The sequence below is a fragment of the Lithobates pipiens genome, unplaced genomic scaffold (genome assembly GCF_037356315.1).
Source record: "Lithobates pipiens isolate NorthernLeopardFrog02 unplaced genomic scaffold, aLitPip1_a1.2 Scaffold_13, whole genome shotgun sequence".
NCBI classification, from domain to species: domain Eukaryota; kingdom Metazoa; phylum Chordata; class Amphibia; order Anura; family Ranidae; genus Lithobates; species Lithobates pipiens.
The window spans coordinates 279972483-279986552 of NW_027507718.1; the positions used below are offsets into that span (position 1 = coordinate 279972483).

General features: G+C 39.8%; 1 protein-coding gene across 3 annotated transcripts in view; it reads left to right on the forward strand.

The window, feature by feature from the left end:
- The window catches only part of NPNT (nephronectin), a 148222-nt gene that overhangs the window by 121580 nt on the left and 12572 nt on the right, over positions 1 to 14070 (forward strand). For all 3 annotated transcript variants that reach the window (XM_077476670.1, XM_077476673.1, XM_077476671.1), the window contains 2 exons: positions 9568 to 9654; positions 12170 to 12268. In XM_077476670.1, the coding sequence (XP_077332796.1) occupies positions 9568 to 9654; positions 12170 to 12268 (186 nt within the window). The remainder of the gene's footprint in view (positions 1 to 9567; positions 9655 to 12169; positions 12269 to 14070) is intronic.

Sequence of the window (14070 nt, forward strand, 5' to 3'; positions counted from 1 at the left end):
TAGCAGGAATTTTGTAAGTTACGTTGTGTTTATGTGCAATATTAATGATTTAGTGTATTTTTTGTGAAAATAGCGATATGATGAACCTTTGCGGAAATTTTTGCGGGGACCAAAAAATTAGTAGGACTTTTTTTTTATTCTACAGGTCATGTGCTTTTAGAAAATTTCTAGTTTGAGGTTTTTTTCAAATTCTGAAAGCTGTACGTGAAAAATTAAAACCTCCAGATTTTTAGGGAAATTTTGGGGTACGTTTGATTTTCACCATTTTGCAAAAAGGCACAATTTAAAATTTACAAATATTTGTTATTTATTAACTCCATACAGGTTAAGCTTGTATATTAATTAGGGATTTAGCAGGGATTTTGTAAAATTAGCTGTGTTTTTATTTGCTAATAATGGTTTTAGTGTCTTTTTTGATAAACATTTGCACAAATACCATGGGGTCTAAAAAATCAGTAGTACCTTCTTTTTTATTCTAGAGGTCATATGCTTTTAGAAATTCTGAAGGCAAAAATGAAAACCTTCAGATTTTTTGAGAAATTTGGATATTTTCATTTTTGAGTACGTTTGATTTTCACCATTTTGCAAAAAGGCACAATGTAAAAATTGTTACTTTTTGTTTATTAACTTCATGCAGGTTAGGCTTTTATATTTAGTAGGGATTTAGCAGGAGTTTTGTTAAATTAGCTGTGTTTTTTTATCTGCTAATAATGGTTTTAGTGTATTTTTTTGCAAATATATACGGTAAGTTTGATAAACATTTGCGCAAAAATACAGCGGAATCTAAAAAATCGGTAGCACCTTATTTTTATTCTACTGTTCATGTGCTTTCAAAAAATATATGATTTGAGTGGTCTTTCACAAATACTGAAAGTTATAAGTGAAAAATAAAAAAGCAAAGGAAAAATTGCAAAAATAGTCTGGCCACCTGAGTGTACAAAATGGAGCACAGGGCCTGGCAGGGAAAGAGTTAAGAAGTAGCAATAATGAACTGGTAAAACAATCCTTAGTCACCCTGGCACCCTATTTTATCCCAATTACCCCACAGCCTCATTTATTTACGAGAAGCCACTTTGTTACATAACCAACCAGCTTTTTTTAAACCCATCAGTTTAACAAAACACAGTTACATGCCGGGAATGCTAACTTTCACATTGGTTGTACTCTCAGCCAAACTGTCAAACCATCCAATGGCTGGTGTCATAACTTATCACATGTGCAGCATCATGGCAGTTGAAGATTAAACAGAGGCAAAGATGGCAGCTTCCTTGGCTGGAAACGATAGAAAGGATTATTTCCACTTTAATACAAGCTGTAGGTTTTAAAGAGGAAGTAAACCCTGATGAGTTTACTTCCTCTTTCATTCCCTGCAAAGGTAAAGCATAATGGACTACTATGCATCACATAGTAGTCCATTATGTGTCACTTACCTGACACAGGAGCCAGCGATGTCACCGCTGTCCCCTGTAGTCCGGCGCATCCATCTTCTCGGTGGGTCTCGCTGCTCCGCCGCTGTCATTCGGCGAAGCCGCGATGACGTCACTCCCCGCATGCGCACGGGAGCCGACACGCGCCGCCTATTCGCCGTTGACGGTGCCGCGCTCAGTGCGCCTGCGCGCCGCAGACAGTGGTGCCTGTCTTTCGCCAAATATCTCCTAAACCGTGTAGGTTTAGGAGATATTTCTTTGACCTACAGGTAAGCCTAGATTAAGGCTTACCTGTAGGTCCAAGTGTGTTGTAAGGGTTTACAACCACTTTAAACTAGAAAATGTGTACCTTTTGTTGGAAAAAATATTATTATTATTATTATTATTCTACATGATTTATATAGTGCCAACAGTTTACTCAGCACTTTACAATGTATAGGGGACAACACAATTACAGTACAGTTCAATACAAAAGGTACGGAAGGGCCCTGCTCGTAGAGCTTACATTCTAAATGGAGGGGGTGGTACAAAAGGTAATAGCTGCAGAGAATGATTTGATGGGGGTGGCTCGGGGACAGTTAGGTGGGTGTGGGATAGGCTTCCCTGAATAAATTAGTTTTCAGGGATCTCCTAAAGGTGGACAGGGTAGGGGCTGATCGGATATACTGGGGCAGGGAGTTCCAGAGGGTGGGAGAAGCTATGGGGAAGTCTTGAAGACAAGCATGGGAGGAGGTTGGTGCTGTAGATGGGGGCGATTGTTGTGAATGGGCTTGTATGTTATGGTTAACATTTTGAATTTTATATGGTGGGGTAGGGGAAACCAGTGAAGGGATTGGCAGAGAGGAGCAGCAGTCGCAGATTGATTAGTGAGGTGTATTAGTCTAGCAGCAGAATTCATAATAGGCTGAAAGGGGGATAGCTTGTGTAAGGGTAGGCCATTAGAGAGTTGCAGTAGTCAAGGCGGGAAATAATCAAGGAGTGATTGAGTTGCTTTGTGGTGTCATTTGTCAGGAAGAGTCAAATTCTGGAGATGTTGCGGAGGTGAAGGCGGCAGGATTTAGCCAGTGATTGGATATGGGGGCTGAAGGAGAGGTCAGAGTCAAGGATTACACCCAGGATAGGTAAATACCTTTCTCACAGGATTTCTATTTGTTCACTAGCTCACCCCATTTTACCTATAGTCCCATCACTATAACAGACTGCTTTAACGGCCAAAAGAAATGTGCAGGGGGCAGGAAGGATTGGACAAACTTTCAAACAATAAGTTTTGCCTGTCAGAAGGACTTATGGTTTGGCCACATTCGCAGCCTTTTTAAAGATGATGCAGGTATGTATCTAATGTAAAGAGCAGTTTTCTTTTAGGATTAATACCTCTTTAACTTTAGAAATATCAGCACTAAAGATTATAAGTCTTTCTGAATCCAAAAAGCATTCCAGGAAGATGCCATTGCAAACATACGTATGATTCTGCTAGAGGCCTATACTAATGCAGAACCTTACTTTTTCTGCCAAAGAATGTATGCAAAAAAGTCAACGCATAAAAACAGGTAGATAATTGTGTATAAAGACATGGATAGATATCAGTATGATCACAGAAAAGAAGAAAGGTTGTGCTAATTCTTCTTACAGGTTTTGCAGCATAAAGTACAGCTATATGGGAAAAATGTGAACCATCTCAAAATTCACATTTGTATTCAAGGCCATAGTTTATCTCTTAGTTAAACTGTTGTAGATTCAAGGCTGATTTAAATCAATTTGTTTGGAATCTGGATGCCAGTATGGGAAAATTGATTTCTTTGTTAGCAAGGCAATTTTTTATGTCAGCATATTAGCGAAAGTTAAATCTATCTTTGTTCACATGTCTCAAAACATCATGTCGTTTCCACACCATTGATACATTGATAGAGTTAAGCAAGGTAATGAGAAAATAAACTTTGTAAATAGTCTTCATTATTTATCTCGTTCTCCGTTTATAGGCTGAGCACCTGATGGGCAATGTTCACATGTTGCTGGTTGTCATGTTGTCTGTATGCATCAGTCTTTTAAAAGTCTATTTAAAGCTAGCAATTGAATGTACATATGCCCATTTTCTGTTGCCTATAGTGGACCATTGCAGAAATAGAACTTGATAGATCTGAGAATTTTTTATATATATATATGATGAAGATCTAAAAACAAAAAAATTTAAGCAAACAGAACAAGTTTTTAAAAACCTGATTGCTTCACTTAGTTGTACAAAAACTTTTGTGCAAGAAAATTGGAAAGAAATCAGCAGGAAGGATGTTACAGTACATACATTTAGTCCGAAGTGTCCCTTGTGCGGGTGTCAGCTGTAATATTTGAAATTTGCAGCTGTAATCTTTAGGTCCTGTGGGGTTATTAAAAATAATTTGAATACAACCTCAAAATATCATATATACATATTATTTAGGAAAAATACAGTAGGGAGGAGTCACCGGTGTTAAACCATCTAAATACTAAAAATAGGCCTAAAAGAACCTTGCTTAGACTCAAAACTCCACCTCTGACGCAGCCAGTTTTAGCAGCGAAATCGGTCAGACATTTACTGATCTAAGCACCCTTTCCATGCCTGTATCAAGTGGACTTTGCATATGAATTGATTCATTTATTACCGCATTTTTTATTTTATGGGACGTGGTCATGCTCTATTTGCTTGCCCTAATTGACTGACTACAGATTGAGCACCATTTATTGATATCCTCAATGCTGCCAATTGATTGTCTGAAGGATCAATTTAAGCCATCCAAGTGACGATCCATGTGTCAGTGTACAAGCTACACGTTGTACTATGGTTCTTGGCCGTGCACCAATTTGGCACCTTAATTTCAAGGCAAGTCTTTCATAATGTGCTAGTATGTGGTGCATACTAGCACATTATCCCCTTGCCTTGCAGGGAGACTTTTTCTTTTCTTTTAAAATTTTACTAATGCTTTAAGAGAAATATGTATTTTATATAGTTACATAGTTAGTCGGGTTGAAAAAAGACACAAGTCCATCTAGTTCAACCAATAAAAGGGGGAACAAATCATATATTCCCATATACACAATCGTATACCCACATTTGATCTAGAGGAAGGCAGAAACCCCAGAAAAGCATAATCCAATTTGCTCCAGCAGGGGAAAAAAATCCTTCCTGATCCCCTGAGAGGCAATCTGATATTCCATGAATCAACTTTCCCTATAAATGTTAGTATGCAGTTATATTATGTACATTTAGGAAATAATCCAGGCCTTTTTTAAAGCAATTTACTAAGCTGGCCAGAACCAGCTCTTGAGGGAGTCTATTCCACATTTTTACAGATTTTACTGTGAATAAACCTTTCCATGTTTGGAGTTTAAATCTCTTTTCCTCTAGATGTAAAGCATGGCCCTTTGTCCTCTTTGATGACCTTAAAGTGAATAACTCAACACCAAGTTCACTATATGGACCACTTATGTATTTATACATGTTGATCATATCTCCCTTTAACCTCCTCTTCTCAAGAGAGAATAAATTCAGTTCCTCTAATCCTTCCTCATACCTGAGCTCCTCCATGCCTCCTATCAGTTTGGTTGCCCTTTTCTGGACTTTCTCCAGTTCCCCGGTATCCTTTTTGTGAACTGGTGCCCAAAATGGAACTGCATATTCCAGATGGGGCCTTACTAATGATTTGTACATTGGATATATCTCTCTCTGGAGTCTATACTTCTGTATAAATGGCCTGGTCATTAAGGGGGCAAATCCTTCTGGTCCTTAAGTGCAATGCAACAACAGTTTCGATCAACAGTTTCAAACAGATTTTGTGGTCAGAATGACTGACCGTGTGTACAGGTCATTAGTCTGGGGTGTATTCACTTTTGTTTCCAGCGGTTTAGACATTAATGGCTGTGAGTTATTTTGAGGGGACAGCAAATTTAAAGCGTTATACAAGCTGTACACTCACTACTTTACATTGTAGTAAAGTGTAATTTCTTCAGTGTTTTCACATGAAAAGATAAAGAATAAAATATTTACAAAAATGTGAGGGGCGTGCTCACTTTTGTGAGATATTGTATGTGTGATTAAGTCATGCTACAGTAAAAATTGGTCTAAGGTGTTTGAAAATAATTCTCACATTCTCAATGTGGGGGATACTACTAAACCCATTATATGTAAGTAAAATAATAGGTTAGGTTAGGACCCATACTCATCCATACCCAGAAACACCGGTTGTTTCTACAGAGAACAGAATGGTGGGGGTAGCACAGGAGAAGTGAGTATAAGGGCTCTTTCACACGGGGCGGATCAGTGATGATCCACCCCGTGGATATCCGCTTGCTCAGTGGGGATCGCTCCGTCGATCCCCGCTGAGCAGGCAGAGGACAGGTCTGTCTCTGCACACTGCGCAGGGACGGACCTGTCAGAGCACCGCTCTCCCCTATGGGGGATCGAATGACGACGGACCGCAGTGTCTGTCATCACCCAATCCGATGACAGATGGAAAAGTAGGTTTTTCCTTCGTCACACTTTTTCGGGTCAGAGCGGGTCGGATGTCAGCGGTGACACTTCATAGAGGTCTATGGAGCATCTGTTCAGGTCCGCCTGAAAAACTGACTGGCAGACCTGAAGCGAGCGGTAGTGTGAAAGAGCCCTAAGTGGGTTGAAGTGTGGGAAACGTTGTCACTTTTCTGTGGATATGTAGTGACAGAGGCTCTTTTAAGGTGGCTAAAAACGAGTTAGACCTTCGTTGGAGTTGATCATCAAAGTGTAAGGGCCTGCACAAAGACTCCATTCAGTTTGTATCTATTAAGGCAGGATCTCTTACTACATTTTTAATGGTAAAATTTGCTGATGTAACAGATTAGATCTAAGGAGAATCTACCTAGTGTTTTGCCTGGTTTAGACTGTGGTTGTTACACACATCCCTTTGTCAAAGGCGCCATCAGTGATCCTTTGATTCTACTGTGGGAATTCTCTTACATTTGTTTAAGAAAACCTATCACCTTATCACCTGCAGGAACGCACAGGAGGTGCAAAGTACCATGACATTCTTAAATGCATTATGTAACAGACTACATTCCCTTGGTAAGATTAATTGCAGTTTTTCCATAGAAAACTATGTGATGGGGATTTGTGTGAAGACTTATTGTGGGAATCCCACATGTTTGTCTTGAAAGTTTGTCAGTTGGTGCACCTGCAAGCTGAAAACTACAGTATGGTGCTCACACACAGACCTCCCAGATTAAATGGAGCACGTCTAGAATGTCCGACTTTGACATTCTTTCTTAAGCACCCAGTGTCAGTAAAATGAAGTCTTCTCAAGCTGGATTAGTTCTATGGGTGGAGAAAAAAGAGGGCCTAGATTAGGTAGCATGGATTTATTGTCACAGCCCACAGTAGAAATTGTTTAGATAGTTTACCGACTTATAGGACTGTGACAACAACTGTAATGAACTATCTCAGGTTCCATGCTGTTGTTTCATAACTATTGTCATCCAAACCTCCCTCCAGTGAGAAAATCTCTGCTATTACTTACAGTATATTATTGAGACTACAGAGCGTGACTGCTTTCCTGACCTGTCTTGGAATTCTCTCTGTTTTTATTCTAATTCAAAAGAAGTAGTGCAGAGAAAATAAATGAGCTCTGGTAGCAGTGGTTCAGTTTACAGCTGCATAAAGGGAACACATTTTCTGAATAGGGGTTATCTTTTCATTTTTATTGTTCAGCATGTTGTACATGCACTCTAAAAGGAATGTATATGACTGTCAATGCCTCTTTATAGAGACTTGACTATTTTACCCAAATGCTGCGCATAGCATCATCATCATATATTTGTTTTTTGCCAAGCATTATCACATAAAATAATTATTATTATACATAATAATTAATATGCAAATATATTAAACACGTTTGGATGCTTAATACCTAAACCTTAAGGTACCTTCAAACATTCCGGAATATTGACCATCGCCAGCCATTTATGGTCAATACAGGGAACTTTCATTTGTCTGTAGGATCTACTTAACACATAATGGCTAAGCCTGTTAAGAGGAAGAATTGATTAGCCAGGATAGATTTTTCTGGTCAATCACTCATGTTTACCTGTCACAGACAAGCTTTTGCAGTGCTCATTTGTACTGGCCATAAACACAAATGTACAATATGAGTGGTTAGCAGTTGCACCTAGCAGCACTAGGGTCATCGATAAGAATCCCAACCATGACACTGCCTGCATGGAGTTTGCATGTTCTCACTCTACCTGCATGGATTTCCTATGGGTACTCTGTTTTTCCTCCACACTCCGACATGCTGGGAAGTTAATTTGTTCCCATCTAAATTGGCCCTGGTACATGTGTATGTATGAATGTGAGTTAGGGACCCTTAGATTGTAAGCTCCTTGAGGGCAGGGACTGCTGTGAATGTACAATATGTAAAGCACTACATAAATTGCCAATGCTATATAATAGTAATAATAATATGTACTGTATGTTTGTTTGACAGCTGCCTTCTAGTGTATATATGTACTTTAATGCAAACATAGAATGAGTGGCCTAAAACTCTACAAGTAAAGCCCCATACACACTATCAGTTTTTCTGCTGAGTTTTTCCTTCAGATTTACCAAAACCATATAATATGAGGTCAAACATTAGGAGTTTCAATGTGTATGAAATCAGACAGGCCCTTGCACTACATGGTTTTGGTAAACCTGAAGGAAAAACTCAGCAGAAAAACTGATAGTGTGTATGGGGCTTTAGAAAAAAAAATAGTTTAACTAAGGTAACATACTTAACAAAGTGTAAAATTTATTTTTTCAGTTAAGTATGGCCTAATATAATGGTCTAATATTAACTTTTCTATTTCAACTTGTGGCCATGTACAATATATCTTACAAAATGTCTGTACTATAATTTACATAGTTAGGTTGAAAAAGACACAAGTCCCTATAGGTCAACCAACAGAAAAAAATTCATTGAAAAACCTTCATATACAGAATCCTACACGCACAGTTGATCCAGAGGAAGGAAAAATAATCCTTATAAAGCATGGTCTAATTTGCGCCAGTGGGGGAAAAATAAATGACCCCAAAAGACAAAATAACTATGTCCAGTGTTATTACTCATAAATGTTGGTATCCAGTATTTAGTGTATCTACTATGCTGGCCAGAATTAGTTCTTGGGTATATTCCACATTTTCACAGCTCTTAGCCCCTGTACACACGGTCGGAGATTTCCACAACCAAATCCGTCAGATTTTGCCCGTCGGATTTTGTCCATCGGATCTTGTCCGAAACTGTTGCATACACACGGTCGGACAAAGTTGGCAAAAAAATCCGATCTTTCAGAACGTGATGACGTAATTTCGTTACGATGGGACTACATTCAGGCTAGTAGCCAATAGCTTTGATGTAGGAATTTGATCTGAGCATGCGTGGCACTTGGTCCGATCAAAATTCTCTACACATGATCGGAGTATGTTCGATCAGCCCAGTTGGTCGGGAAATATTTCCAACATGTTGGAAAATTGGGTCCGACGGATATTCTGACAGAATCAGTCCGATGCATACCACACACAGTCGGATTATCCGACAACACGGTCCGATAGGACACATTCCGACGGATTCTCCGACCGTGTGTACAAGGGCTTACTGTGAAGAAGCCGTAACTGGTTCCCACCTGGCCTATTTCACAACGAAGGCTGGGCGGGCCGCTCTTGTTCTGGGGAGACGTCATGATGTCTTCCCATTCTTGCCATGCATGCGTACCCCCAGAGGCACACATCGCGGCAATCGGTGGTCAGCTGTGTCCCTTGCATATAGCGCATCACCTAAAGAGCCAGTGACGTTAGCTCTTTATCATGTGATCAGCTGTGTCCAATCACACTGATCACATGTAAACAAATGACTGGGGACATTTTACACTGATAAGTGCCCTGATTATCAGTGCAGCCTCATCAGTAACCATCAGTGCATCCTCATCAGCACACATCAGTAAAAAAGAAAAATTACTTATTTGCAGAACAAGAATCTGGGAGACCAACAAAAGATTTACTATGCTTAACTATACTATGAGAAATACAAGTTAAAAATAAATTGCAGATGTGTGGAATATAATCACATTTCACTGAATGCCATATGCTTTTTACTTTGCATGTTTACAGTTCCACATCATGAAAACAACATATTCTACCATTTTGATGTTGAAAAAGGGCTGAGTGCAGATGAGATTGAAGAAAACGATGATCCAGGTAATAGCATTCTCGTAAAAGAAATTATATGAATGGAAATTGTTTTACTAATATGGATGAGTGCAACTTACAACACCTATCATTTCACTGCTTTAGACTTCACCATGTATGGTTCTAAGATGATACTCTTTACTGAATTTTCGGCATTTACAGATAAACGCATAATACTTAGGCCCCTTTCACACAGAGGCGTTTTTTTCAGGTGCTAAAGCGCTAAAAATAGCACCTGAAAAAAGCGGCTCCTTTCACTCCAGTGTGAAAGCCGGAGGGCTTTCACACTGGAGCGGTGTGCTAGCAGGACAGTAAAAAAAGTCCTGCTAACAGCATCTTGTTTGCATCACCGCTCCTAAACGGCTCCTACCCATTGAAATCAATGGGGCAGTGAGGCTATACCTCCGGCAAAGCGCCGATGCAGCGGCGATTTGCGGGCGGTTTTAACCCTTTTTCGGCCACTAGCGGGGGTTAGATGTGCCTAACCCACAATTTTCCACAGTTATTTAACCAGCACCTCCTTCAAAGACCCAATAAACTCCCCTGCCTGTTGCTATGACAAGAAAAGGAATGGCAGGCTAACAACATAAAACCTGAAAACCCTGAAGGGAACAAGGGTGGGAGAAAACTGTCTGATGCTGTGATATGATTGCCCCTCCTCTCTATCCACTACAGAACACACCCTCTGCTTTGAACTCTTCAATCTGTTAAGCAGACTGCATTATGTTTTTTCCAGCCGTTGATTCCCTGCAATGTAAAATCCATTCTAGCAGCTTATTAGCCATTGGATTGATTTTACAGGCAGCAGGAGGAAACTCCTCCCACCGCCATCCGGTGCCTCTCTGGACTCTCCCATTCGATCGGGAAGCCAGAGATCTGATCCAGCAGTGAGCCGATGACCAGATGGTCACCGGCCATCTCTATGACCCTGGGAGGCAAGAAGCGACATCATAACATCACTTTCGATTCTGGAAGATGTAAACACTGCAATTTTTTTCCCTAGAAAGCGAAGATCTTTTTTTTTTTTTTATTGATCTCATGCTTTCCAGGGTAGAGGAGATAGCTGGAGTCTTATAGCCCCCAGATCTCTGCATAAAGAGGACCTATAATGCCTTATTTCTATCCTAAGGGATTTTTAAATTTCTTGTGAAAGGAATAATAATGATAAAAAATAAAGCATTTAAAAGACAGTGTAAAAATAAAATAAATGATAAAAAAGCTCATACCCTCATACTCGCATGCAGAAGCAAATGCATACATAGGTCGTGCTTGTGTATGTAAACAGTGTTTACACCACATATGTGAGGTATCACTGCGAACGTCTGAGCAAGAGCATTAATTCTAGTGCTAGACCTCCTCTGTAACTGATAACCTGCAAAAAACTTCCCAAAGATATACAATCACTGACCACTGTCATAGTCTATGAGTAGTCTTTGTTTCCTTCTAATAAGTGCAGCAGTTAATTACGGGGTATGTTCACTTCAGCAAATAAAAGCAGCCGGCAACTCCATACCATCAAGCGTATTTATTTTCAAGCCTTCACAGTGAGTACAGTCAGCAGCAGACTAGTTTCAGTGATAATCCTTGTTCACAGCACTCTGCTGCTGACTGTACTCACTGTAAAGGCTTGAAAATAAATACGTTTGATGATATGAAGTTGCCGGCTGCTTTTATTCGATGGCCGTTTGTCTATTGGTGTGTGGGAGGACACCTCAGCTTGGACACCCTGACCACAAACTTCCAAAGTAAGACTTTGTTTCCCACTGCTCTGAGCCATACAATCTTTGATCAAATCAGTATGTTCACTTCAGAGAAAAAAACTTTGATATGATCAATTGTTGTTGTAAGGGATGGAGAACAGATGAGCTTGAGTCAAGTGTGGAGTAGAGTGCTTAGGCAGTGCATTTACTGTTCAAGAGCTTCATTGCCCATACCCAGCATCCAGGGAAGCCACATAACCTATCCCTCCTCTAATCTTCACTGTTCGACCTGCTCAGGCTTGCTTCATTACCACCCCCAATGCCCAGCTTCAGTCAGTTCACCCCAGCATCTAAGATGTTTCAAGCCTTCACGAAAGACTAAAGTGCATGGGGGGTATGACATGCATCACCATGGGGCATATTTGCACTATACACGACATCTTAGGTGTGAATCTGGTTGATGGGGCATAAAATAATGATTTGCCTGTCTTCGCCCACTGTCCTGAAATGAGTAATAATCCTCTTTTTATAATATGTGATGGAACAAGACATGAATAGACATGAATACTTTCTGTTTTAAGAAAGATGTACTGTATTATACCTGTTTAATTGAAACCATATCCTATGGTTTACTTTCCTTTTTAATATTTTTACTGATCAATAAATCTTTGGCAAGCCCCAAACTTCCCATTGCTAGACTTTGTCTAAATCATTTTTGTGACAAATACTCAATTGCTATTTTGCTGGGTTTCCTATTGCATATTATACTTACTTAACATCATTCTTGTGTGTGTGTGTGTGTGCCTTTCATTTGTCTTCTGTAGGAGTATTGATCCACAGCTGCAATTTTGACAATGGACTGTGTGGCTGGATTAGAGATAAAGAAAATGAATTACACTGGGAACTGGTCAAAGATAATTCAGGTAAGGTCCCAACCTTGTTCTGCAAAGTGTAAGCATGTAATTCATTTCCGGGAGTTCACATTTCCTAAACAGCATGCCATAAATCATACACGTTAACCTCCCTGGTGGTATGATTATTTCAGATTCATACAATTATTTTACATGAAAATTTGGCGGTTTATATTGTAGTCCTGCAATTCTTAGTAATAACTCACTTAAATCTGTTCAAACCAGAGTCTAGCAGACATCCCGGGTATGATAAAGTTTGAAAAATGAAATCATAAATTATAATATAATAAATAACTAATAATTATACCAAATAATACTATAACAATAATACAAATTATTCAATAATGTAATCAAATCAAAAACACTGAAATTTGCTCAGTTGCAGAATTGTCACTGTCATTACTTTTCAGTGTTTGATGACGGATCTCCCCACAAATCGCTATCGCTCAATTCTGCGAGTGATTCTAATTTATTATATCTGTTTTCTAGCTGGTCTAAAACCGCTTTTGATGTAAAGGGACAGTTTTGGATGCTATGGACAATCTCCAGTTTCCAGGCAGAAAGAACAGTTTTTATAATATAAAACTGCAGGCAGGACACTGGAGAAACCACTAGGGACAAAGGGGATGTGAAATAATTACATACAGCAATGTAATCTATAAGATTACATTATACTGTATGTAATGTGTGTGTTTTTCTTTTTGAATTTGGCGCCGTTCTCCGTCTCCGTGCGTCGCAACGCTCGCAGGGAACGGAACCCAGCAATGTGATGAAATTGAGTGGAGGATGAGCTGCTGACAGTGTGGGGAGACATTGCTGGATCCAGGGGAGAAGGTAAGTAAACTCATTCTGGATCCAGCGATGCGATCCCGAGTCTGGTTCGGGGTTACCGCTAATGGTACTGAATTTTCCCCCCCGAGCCAGACTCGGGAATACCGCCAGGGGGGTTAATACATACATAATTTAGATTCATATGTATGCTGAAATTGGAAGAGAATTGAGAAGTTAACCAAAATAGCATTGTTAACAGTTAGATGATAGATTTAATGTGGACAAATGCAGAAAGTCAACATTGTACAGAAGATGTAGTAGTATAAAAACAATTACAAAACGTAAAACATGTGGGTATATTGTAGAAGAGTCATCTCTGTAGTCTAATAGATAAGAGTAGGGATCAGAATATCAGCTTGTAGGTAAAGTGGAAACCCATCAAAGTTTATGTAGAGAAATATAGCAAAATGATATAGATCAGCAAGATGGACATACATGCTGCAAAATTAAAGAATATGTTCCATTAAAAAAGAAAAGAAGAAAGGAGGCGGGGGGGGGGGGGGGGTTTGGGTACTGGTGGCCATCAGGAGACTGGTGCTAGCTTAAATCTGTATTGGGTGACATAGGTGCTGATGTGACTGGTGATCAGGCCAGTGGCGCTGGCTTACCCTGGCATTAGGAGATACTGGTACTGGGGGTGATCAGGAGACTGGTACTTGTTAAACTGATACTGGTGTTGCTGGTGATGGTGATCGTAACAGTGGTGATGGCTTGCACTGTTACTAGATCACACTGGTACTGGTGTGGCTGGCAATAGTACAGTGGTATTGGTTTACACTGGTACTAAGTGACATTGGTATTGGTGTGGCTAGCGATCAGGACAGTGGCTTACACTGGTACTAGGTAACATTGGTACTGGTATGACTAGCTATCAGGACATTATTATTTGCTTATAATGGTGCTTGTATTGCTGTGGCTGTTATGATTGTTGCAGGCAAACACTGGTACCTGATGCCACTGCTATTGGTATGACTGACGATCAG